The sequence below is a fragment of the Plodia interpunctella genome, chromosome Z (genome assembly GCF_027563975.2).
Source record: "Plodia interpunctella isolate USDA-ARS_2022_Savannah chromosome Z, ilPloInte3.2, whole genome shotgun sequence".
Lineage (NCBI taxonomy): Eukaryota > Metazoa > Arthropoda > Insecta > Lepidoptera > Pyralidae > Plodia > Plodia interpunctella.
In genome coordinates this window covers 7,035,180-7,046,790 of record NC_071324.2, presented here as the reverse complement: position 1 = coordinate 7,046,790, position 11,611 = coordinate 7,035,180, and the positions used below count along the sequence as shown (strand labels likewise).

Below are 11,611 nucleotides of genomic sequence, written 5' to 3'. Positions count from 1 at the left end.
TTTATTAATAAAATTATCTAGGACAATATGAACATGTAATCAATGAACTGACCTAGTTCCAGATTGGACTTGCGCTTCATGAGTAAGAATTGCAATTTTCAACCAGGTTTATAAGCTCCACTAGCTGTAAGTTGTAGTCAGGTAAGAAACAAATGTTACATTAAGAAAATTATAGTGAAAATGAGACCTGCATTGAATCGATTAACTAATTTGGTCGTATTCGAATCGAAACTTGCGAATTCTTTGGCTATCGCCGAAATTAGGTGGGTGAACTTATATCTAATACGGGTTCATCTTAGGTTGCGAGTAGCGGGCTCGGGTCAGATGGCGGACAGTGCGCTGGCGACATCAGCAGCGTAGCAGAGTGCCGCCGCGCACCGCTCCGACGGCATGCCTCGCCACACGCCGCCACACACCACCTCCAGCGCGAGGCCGAGGATTCCTTTTCTCTGCATCGTCTTCGCTCTACTAAGCCAAGCACATTCATTGCCGACCGCTTTGGCTCCCGCTTCAACCAAGCAGGTATTTCATCATCAATTAATATAATTCAATTTGAGACCAAAAATTCGTATTTATTAGTGATTAAACTAATTAATTATAACAATTCACAACCATTAAGAAGCTAAAATCTAACGATATAGATTAATATAATTTGTAAAATATGTAATTTTTCAGCTTTACGTTGTCTGCAAAAACCTAGATTCAAACATTTGTATCACTTGGCTCCTCGACGTGCAAAATGATAAAAAACTCTCTAACGAGTTGACACCATTTAACCGACCATCACAAATCTGCGGTCTCAGTGATTTGAAACCTATTCCACCCCATCGGAAGTTCATATCAGTAAGTATAATAATGTGTTTTATTATTACTAACGTACCATATAGCTACTATTATTGTCTGTTATATTACTTGACTAATTAACCTACATTTGCAACAAATAAATAGATAAATTTAGTGAAACTAAGTAACAAACGTGGCTATATTTTATCAGAACTAAATAATTAATTTTGAATTAAACAAGAATATTCTAAGGACATTTTAAATCAAATTATCATTACGAAGTCTGGACAAATGCTTTATTGAAGATGCCGCTTCGCGAATATATTTGTATCATATTCAACTTGTGTTGCTATGCGAAATTACGTTCGAGTCTTTAAACCTTCACAAGTAGGACAAAGACAATTAAAATTGGCATATATTAATTCTGCAATTTCAACTTTTTCCAAAGGAAAATGAAGGTTTCCTAATTTTTAGTTCATCTAATGTGACGTCTCTCTTCTTCTACCACTTCTACTATAGGCCTACTAGTTTCGGCTTATATATGCTGTTTTGTGTACAAACATATATATATATATATATATAATATTTGTATAAATAACGTAGATATTTTTGGTTTTGAAAATGTGCTATAGTTATACATTTACTTTATAATTTAACCATGATAAAGGGAACCTCGCGACCCGGCCGTGATGCCATCATCAGATTTTCCATCAACCGCAGTAAATCTGTGGTCTATTGACCACAATAAATCATACACCTAAGCCACGAGAATTACACTATCTATTGATGAAAACCACACGAAAATCCTTGAAGTAGTTTTTGAGTCTGTCCGTTTGTGATAAACTACGGTACGGTACGGTGAATGAAACGATTTCTTTCTCTAGTCCTAGTTAAATTTTTGTGTCCAGAAGTTTCACTTCCGTGGGAATATCTTGGAACCCTCATGAGTAGTTCCAAAGATTTCCCCTACAGACTAACTTACAAAATCTTCCTCTTTTTAAAATTAGTGGACCAAGCGAGCGAAGCGAGCGAGGTCTGCAAATCTACTTGGGGCCAAAATATTTCTTTTTTGTAAATAGGTATGTAAGTGTGTAACGCGACGCGATAACTTTCGAACCGTTGGTCTGGTTTTAATGGAATTTATAAGGTATGTAGAATCTGTCAATAGAATTTTTAACTTCATGAGGCAACAAAATAGGTTAAGTAGTTTTTGAAATATTCACAATGTTGTAAAAACTCATCAAAAAATTATTAAGTATGTTATATATGTATGTCTAAGTTCGCGGCGAATAACGAAGTAATTATATATATTTAATGCATACGAATGTAGGTATGTTTACCGTCGGTATGCGGCAAAAACATAATTTGTTTTTCCGGATTGAAATATGATAAATTTATCAGAATTTGTATGCCGGCAAATACGTTATCGGCAAACAGCACGCCGAACACGTTTTTAAGTACATTTGCTGAAATGTTTTCACATGAAGACTAGAGTGCAGGAAGTATTTCGTTTTGAGTAAATTATTGACGTTATTAAGTGATATATATATCGGCATAAGTTAAAGGGACGAATTTGCCCATACAATGAAATGAACAGAATCCGATCGTCGACAATCTGCAGCCAGCATTAGCGACACGTGCAATCAAATAGGTAATAGTAAATTCAGCGCTATTGCCATCGCATAGAGTTTCGGTGTAAGGTAACTTGCGTTTGATTATGCATATATGTACATGATGTGATCTGGACATTCAGTCCAGATAGGTCGACCAGACTCAAGTAGAGGTCAAGAACAGAGATTACAATTATAAAACAATTGTATTCTTCTAATTCCTTGACTAATTTATCTTCCTTGTTCAAAACTGATTTTAACCTTTGGCACATATCTAAACTGCAGCCAGTAAGTATTTTTACTTATCGCTCACATAATTTAGGCGATAACTTCTTTTGTCAAGGTTGATCATATTTCCTTGGCCCATTTCGTTGCACAATTTATTTTATCGTAAATAGAATAAAAATTAGATTTAATTAGGTGAAGGCGCTATTATAAAACTGCTCAGTTATAAATTCGGTTGACACCACATTGTCACACCATATCGCCTGGAGGTGTCGAATAAAACAATAGATAGAACAACAAAAAAAAAAAAATTGTAGGGAACGAACATGGTACCTACTTACCGACCCCATATAAAAAGCGAGAAAAATTAAATAACCTTAAAGACAAATGGCTTTAAGTGGATGTTGCGTACATTTTATCGTCATGTAGAAAAAGAGTGCCTATTTACGAACAGCTTAACAAATTTTGTAATAATAAATTATTGCTAAGAATACATATTCTCTATAAAGTCACATCGCAATAAGAAAAAGTAACAACCAGAACAAAATCGAAATTAGGAGGCCACAGATACAATAAATTACCTACATAACACCACTCTGGGTCTTGGATGTTTATCTATATATGTACTTGCTATAAAATGTAGTATTGTTGAGTTAGTATCCCATGACACAAGTCTCGAACTTACTTTGGGGCTAACTCAATCTGTGTGATTGTCCTGATATTTTAATCAATAACTGTATGAATATTTGCGTAGGTTTAATAAAATAGATAATAAAGAGCAATTCTGTTTCTTCTCTACCTTTTTAAATGGCCTGAGGAACACTCCCCCTAATTAATACCCACGTTCGTATATGAACGAAACCACACATAGGTAAAATTTTCCGAAGTTTAAATTGAAACCAAGTAGATCCTAATTAAAAAGTGCGAAAGAAAGTTTGTAACATCTTAACTATTTAGCTACTCAACCAATCAACTTGAAATTTTGCAAATTACATACAGTTTGAAGTGTTGAGAAGGACTTAGGGTACATTTTATCCCGAAAAAATAACTGCTCCCGTGAGAAATTCACGCGGACAAAAGCTAGTACTGTCATATAATCCAATTAACAAGATATTGGTAAGTATGTGGAAATATTCACGCTTTGCATACTTTGGTATTAGGTTTGCAGAAATGCAGACATTTCCGTCTTTCTAAAGTTAAAAATTCACAGCACAATCATTTTCTTTCACAATAGATAACACCGCTCGAGTCTACCAAACACTTCACGGTCTTCTGTCAAGTCATAAAGGCGGTTACAGAGGAGGCCTTTGATCTCACGGACTTCACCAGACCTTTCACAAGCTTGTACCGGCAAAGAAGGCAAGCATACGGCCTCAGGGGTCGATACAGAGGTCAAACGCAGTCGCAATATTTGGCTATAGACAGAGGCAACGGGAAAGATGAGGGCAAGGCAGAAGCACACTCCGCAGCTGATTCTTCTAGAGCAAGCGTTAGTAAGTACTTATACATTTTACTTACTTTTCGAAACAATTAAATCAAATCATGTATTCAGAAATTAGGCCTACACTGACACTTTTACGTCATATTCTAAATTAAATCGTATTTACCATTTCTTAAATATAAATCCAAAAACTAAACAATTCTAAACTCGCGCAAATAGTCCAAATGGTTAAGGATTTGGACAGGCATGGTTCGATTCCAGGTGGAGTCAGAAGAGTCAGGAGTTAAAAATATTGTAAAGAATGTGAGACATATTTGATAAATAATACAAGCGCAAGTTATTTTTAAAAGCTTTTATTTAACTTACAATTGTAACTGTGTATGTAAGTCGCTAAGTCCCGTATGTCACGGGTGGAAACTTGCAACTAAAGTTTGAAATTGAAATTGAGTATATAGAAATATAAACAGAAATACATTTATTCATAGCATACTAATATATATCACAGAAAATTAACAAAATTTTAATATTACAAAGGCACATTACATTATGCTACAAAAGCGTACCACTCAGCTTGTGCCATGACAAAGAGCCATAACGCTGATTTTCAATATTAAACAGATTGAGCTGAAATTTAGTACACACGTTTAGTACAGATGACAATGCATTATTATATTAAGCATGACCTACTGATGCACCCATGAACGGCTCTATATGTGGGAAATCCTCAACGGTTTACTGCACAGACATAATTTATTTATCACACGTTGAACGGAATCTGGTACTTTTGCGCGGAAGACACATGTGCGACAGACACACGTGCCAAAGGCTCTTGCGCGAATCATTTTGCGTGAAGACACTTGCGCGCATGAAAACATGCGCGAAAAGACATATATGCGAAAGACATTTGCGCGCAAGACACATGCGCGCAAGACCCATGCGCGAAAGGTAAAAGGCTCGTTAAGGGATTACTATCTGAAAAAATGTTCCATACAAATTAGTTAGATGATTAGTAATGATGATTTAAATCAGGTAGTTAGGAAACAGATCAGTTTCGTGTGTTATAACTACCGCTTGAGAACATTAAAAGATTAAGCTAGATTAGAATTTTTTTTCAAAATATTCTTGTCATAATAACGCCCGCCCTTTTTACCTCAGATCGCGCAATTGGCTTTCGCGCATGTGTCTTTGCGCGCAATTGGCTATCGCGCATGTGTCTCTGCGCGCAAGTATCTTACGCGCATTTGTGTTGCGCGCAAATATCTTTCGCGCATGTGTCTTTTGCACTAATTATTTCGCGCATGTGTCCTTACACACGTTTCTCTGATTCGTTCTCTCTGACAACAATAAAAGCTTGTATTAAAATGGTCTCAATAAGTGGAAGTAACTTTTATTTAGAGAAAGACGATAGAACATTTAGAACTATTATTTCAGGTGGAAATAGTGGGATGGGCCAAGCCCAAAGTCAAACGATATATGATCCGAGCTGCGAAGAGTGTTATGATGGTCGCAGTGACATGGAGGCCTCGAATTTGCGTCGACCTCAACCTGATATCTACGGTTACGGACGAGGTCCATCAAGTCCAGGTGGAGCAGGAATGACAGGTCAGGGGCTCTCAGATCATGGAGGAGGTTCAAAAGTGCCAGGATATGTAGGAACTGGAGGCCAGAGAATACCAGGTCATAACGGGATTGATGGACACATGCCACCAAGTCAAATTGGTGGACAAGGATTACCAGGACATGGTGGAGTTGGAGGCCAGAGAATGCCAGGCCAGGGCGGAAGTAATGGCCAAGAAAATGGGCAGACCAGGGGAAGACCAGATCAAGGCGGGGTCAATGGCCAAGAAATACCAAGACAAGGAGGCATCAATGGACAAGGTGGCTTAAATGGGCAAGGAGTAGCTGGACACGGCGGTATTGGAAGCCAAGGTATACCTGGACAAGGAGGCATTGGTGGACAAAGAATACCAGGACAAGGTTCTATGGGAGGCCAAGGTACGCCAGGAGAAGGCGGTATCAATGGGCAGGGAATACCGGGACAAGGCGGTATCAATGGGCATGGAATACCGGGACAAGGCGGTATCAATGGGCATGGAATACCAGGACAAGGTGGTATCAATGGGCAAGGAATACCGGGACAAGGCGGTATCAATGGGCAAGGAACACCGGGACAAGGCGGTATCAATGGGCATGGAATACCGGGACAAGGCGGTATCAATGGGCATGGAATACCAGGACAAGGTGGTATCAATGGGCAAGGAATACCGGGACAAGGCGGTATCAATGGGCAAGGAATACCGGGACAAGGCGGTATCAATGGGCAAGGAACACCGGGACAAGGCGGTATCAATGGGCAAGGAACACCGGGACAAGGCGGTATCAATGGGCAAGGAACACCGGGACAAGACGGGATTGGTGGCCAAAGAATACCAGGACAAGGTGGTATCAATGGACAAGGAATACCAGGGCAAGGAGGAATTAATGGACAAGGAATACCAGGACATGGAGGAATGAATGGTCAAGGGATACGAGGACAAGGCGGTATCAATGGGCAAATAATACCAGGGCAAGTCGGTATCAATGGGCAAAGAATACCCGGACAAGGGGGGATAGGAGGACAGATAATACCAGGACAAGGAGGTATGAGAGATCAAAGAATTCCAGGACAAGGCGGTATAGGAGGACAAGGAATACCAGGACAAGGAGGTATGAATGGCCAAGGAGTACCAGGTCATGGCGGGATAGGAGGTCAAGGAATACCAGGACAAACAGGTGTGGATGGGCAAGGAATACCAGGTCATAGTGGGATAGGAGGCCAAGGAGGATACAATGGTCAGGGAAGACAACCACAAACCGGCGATCTGGGTCAAGTAGGGATTACTGGCACAGGATTTCCACATCAAGGTGGGAATGGGGGCTTGATAACACCAAGTCATAATATACAGAAAACACCAGCAGGTGGCTATCCTTCATATCATACTTCTATAATACCAAGTGGGAACTGGCCACTTGCGTCTGGACCAATAAGAGGGGCAGATGGTCTTCTTTATTATTGTTGTGTTGTAAACCCAAATCAAGTGTCTGGATTGAATACAGGCGGTATTCAACAGACTCCTGGCTACGGACAAACAAATGGTGCACGTCAAAACACGGGAGGCAGTGGACAGGAATCACAATATCCAAGTTACAATTATGGCTCTAGTAGAACTGACCAACCTAATCCTACTGGACTACAGACTAGTTATGGAAATATTCATCCTAGTCCTACTTATAATTACGGCACGGCTGATGTTCACCCAAACCAGTATGGAGAGACAGGAGGCCATTCTACTGGTAATAATTTACAATCACCAACCAATAAATATGACAATGGTGGCAATGGACAAGGTCGTCCATACCCTTATGGCTCTAGTGTAGGTAGCCAATCTAATCAGAATGGACCCTACGGGCAGGAATCAGCAGGTCCTATTGACAATAGGCAACAGGGTCCTAATTATTATAGGCCCGGTGGAGTTCAAATAAGTCCCGATGGAACTTATGGAAGTTCACAAACACCTACTGGTACTACTCAACCAACTGCACGCGGAAAAGGAAATCAATACGGTCCCGATTATACGTATGGCTCTGGAAGACCAGATCAGCCAAGTATACCTGGATTTTATGGGCAAACCGGAGGTTCCGAAATTCCATACGGATCTGGTGGCACTGGGCAACAATCTCCCGTCGTTGGTGGTCAACCAACAGTATACAGTCAAGACGGTAATGGTCAACAACTAATTCCGGGATATAACTACGGATCAGGTAAATCAGTAAATGGACCAACAAACAGTGACTCGCAACTTTATGGTGGGACAGGATCGCAGTCCCAGTATGGTGGACCAAGTGGAAATGGTCAACTAAGCCCAACCTACACAAACGGTGGTGGGAATGGGCAACCTAATGTTGGTGGAACATATGGACAAAGAAATGGCCCAAATGCTTCTGGTGGCACTGGGCAACAAAATACCTACGGACAGGGTGGAAATGGCCAACAAGGTCCTGGTTACACATATAGCCAAGGTGATATAGATAGGCCTAAAAACGGCGTAACATACGGGCAGTCGGGAGTTGAGCCTCAATCTACATATGACTATGGTACAAACGCCCAAAAAGGTCCAGACTCTAGCTATGGGTCAGGTGGAAGTAACCCTAGCGGTACCTATGATCAATCAATAGGACCACAAACACCTGGAGGTATAGGATTACAAAATTATTATCCAGATAGCGGAAATGGTCAGCAAGGCTATGCTAATAATAATCCGGATTACGGTGGAAACAATCAGGGACCAACCAATATTAATGGATATGAACAGCCGCAGGTAAATTAATCAAAATTATTTTCAAAAAATTGTTGGACTCACATTTTCCCTACTATTCCTCTAGTTTGAGCTTCTAATTAAATAAAAATCTGCTTAGTGATAAATCCACTATTATTAATTATTGTAATATCTAGTATGATTTTATATCAATGAGATAATATTTTTAAAGTCTATGTATTTTATTTCAGGCTGCTGGTCAAAACACAAATTATGGTGGTAAGTGAAATTATTTTGTTAGTTTTTTCATTTTACATCCAACATGATTTTAATCAATTATGTAGTTAAAATATGACAGGAAGAAAAATGATTTATAATATAATAATACTGTTGATATTTATTAAACGACAATAAACCGACAGAAAGAATAAACATAAAATTCAAACTTTAAAACTTATGAGTAAAATAATTTATCTCCTATTCGCTTGTTTCTTGTTGCATTCACTAAAGCGGCGTCAAACCCCGGCTTCAAGTCAGCTTAAAAATTAATCGGTAAATTTTGCGATTTTTGAACTAATTTTATGACCGGCCGCTTGCCTGACGTCAACCGCTTTGGGATTGTAGTTGTTGCTTATCAGCGGCAGAGGCTGTCCATTGGACGACATCCACGGTAGCATATAGAATGGCCATGTCAAGAAAAAAAAAACTACTATTAAAATATACTTTTATGAGACATGTGAGACTATAATAATAATTATTATATATACTTTTATTATTGTGTACATGTTTACCATTATATTTTTCAGGGGTACCACAAAATGTTATGGAGCCGAACTCTATTATAGAAGAAGACGATGATTCACAAGCTTTAGCATCAGTTTATCAAGGTCTCAATGGAACTACAGCGTCAGCTTCATCACAAGGCGGAAACGAAAAAGGTCATGCACAAACTAACGTCCAGGGTACGTATACAGATACTGGATCATTCAGCGCACAAGCTTCCATAAGCGATGACAATAAGGGTGCAGAAAGTCAAGTATCTGGAAGTAAAAAGGGAGCTACCAGTAATGCCGAAGGTAGAGGAAGAAAAAATAAGTCACAAGCAGCTGTTAAACTTGGATCTGAAACCGGCTCTATTCAGACCGAATCACAGAGCGGAGGAAATATGCATTCGTCCAACACCCAAGTACAAGGAAGCGTTAAAGGCGGAGTAGCTGACGCTCAAGCTCGTGGACCAGGCAGTACTTCGTCTCAAGCACAGATTGGCTTCACTCCTTACAAGGAGGGTGACAAAGCACATGAAATTATGAAAACGCCGTTCGAAGGAGGAGGCACGGCGTCGGCACAATCAAGTGGACGTATGGGCACGTCTCAGTCGCAACTACGTGGAACATTCAAGTATGGAATAACATATAATGGTGCAGCACAGGCTGGTGCAAGTCTTGACAAAGATGCAGTTTTCTCAAATTTTACATCATTTGATAAAATAGATGTTTTTGACCAAAACAACACAAACATAAATGTCAATGTCGAGAATACTGACAAACCTCTAGATTCATCCACAACATATGAAGGATTGGAAAAAAATGAAGAAAATACTATCCAGGAATCAAACATTAGTTACAACGGACATTCTCACTATGATCATCATAAACCAAAGGAAGAAGTCAATACAACTAATATTATTCCGTTGCCGAGTAATAGACGGTCTTTTTCATCGACATATGATAATAACAACAATAATAATGGTGGCGACTACGATTATAATGTAGACGACACTCCAACAGACGAATATGACGTGGAAGAAGTTCCTGAAGGAGTGGACAATATTCCCAACGAATACGCTAACTATGATAACTACGGCAGGGAGACTGAAAACACTCATCAATCACAAAGACAGCACAGCACATCAAGAAAAGGTCTCGAAGTGAAGCAATCTACTGGTGGCAGCACGCAACACATTTTAATTGGGTCTTTAAAAAACCAAGATGCTAAAATCACTCAAATAAAATCGGAACGTCCCGACGAAAGTAAAGTGTACCAACCTGGGGAACGCGTGCCCGGCATGGGTGGCTATACGATACCGGCTGGTTTTACTGGTAGTGTAAAATCAGTATCGTCTAAAGAAAAGACTTATGTGGTAGGTACTAAACATTCTCCCTCGCAGGCGCAGACCGTCACACTGACACCAGGTTCGGGCAAAGTGAAATATTCTTATCCAGAGTACTACGGAAGAAATAACATTAACCCGAAAGATTTAAGATCATTGTACAACCCACGGGCAGACGACAACCGATATGTTTCTGTTTCTAAATCAGTGACACGTGATCTAGACAGTGAAAACAATATTAGAAAACAGTACTCCCACACTTATTACACCAAATCCTCGTCCTGTGGATATTTTACGTTTACATGCACAATGGTCAGTAGTGCCGAAGGTAAGAAAAAAGTATGTAGACCAAAGATTCCGACTAATCCAGACGGAACCCCAATGAGATGTTAATTATAAATTAGTTCTAAATTTAGCATAAGTATTCTATCATTGATATCATTGATATTGTAGTTGGACAGTGCAATCACGATTTTGTTACTTGTAACTAAATTGCATGAAGTGTTCAGTAATTAAATGAATAAGGTGATATAAGTGTGTATTAGGTAAGTTCATTATTATGATAAATAAAAAATATAACAAATGTAATTAATGTATTTCATTTACTGCAAAACATAACTAATTAAGACCTGAGGATGATAGCGGACAGGATGGATGCAGCGGTCTTCAGGAGGTTCACTAAGTTACATGTCCTGAATGTGACGAGGTGAACCTTCTAAAAATCCAATTTAAAAAAGATTTTGAATGCAATTTTAATTTTAATTTCATGTCTTAATTTAATGATATGGGTAGATACCTGCAATAAGTAATTTTTATTTTATTTTCATTTTTAAGGCAGGTTTTCAGACACGCACTATTTTAAAATGACATAGTTAAGGTTGCCCTTCCTGCATACTGCCGCCACCATCAAATTTTATCTTTTTTTTTTCTTAACACAAATATGTAATACTTAAAGTGTTCTTTATATCCATATACTTACATATTATAAAACAGAGAGCTCTGCCGACTCTGTTCGCGAAAGTTAAAACTACAGCACCTTTTTAAATATAGTTTTCATCAATAGATTTGTGTGATTCCTGTTTACAATTTATTATGTTTTTACAGGAGCTAAGCTCGTAAACGGTGGCCATTAAAACTCGTGTTAATT

The 11,611-nt window shown here is 39.0% G+C and overlaps 1 protein-coding gene across 1 annotated transcript; it reads left to right on the top strand.

Annotated features, from left to right (window-relative positions):
* Positions 1–318: 318 nt before the first annotated feature.
* On the top strand, positions 319–11,059 carry LOC128682851 (uncharacterized PE-PGRS family protein PE_PGRS54-like). Its single transcript, XM_053767786.2, has 6 exons — positions 319–522; positions 676–843; positions 3,853–4,111; positions 5,491–8,417; positions 8,606–8,633; positions 9,161–11,059. The coding sequence occupies exons 1-6, from the start codon at positions 391–393 to the stop codon at positions 10,855–10,857; spliced, it is 5,211 nt and encodes a 1,736-aa protein (XP_053623761.1). The 5' UTR covers positions 319–390; the 3' UTR covers positions 10,858–11,059.
* Positions 11,060–11,611: the final 552 nt, after the last annotated feature.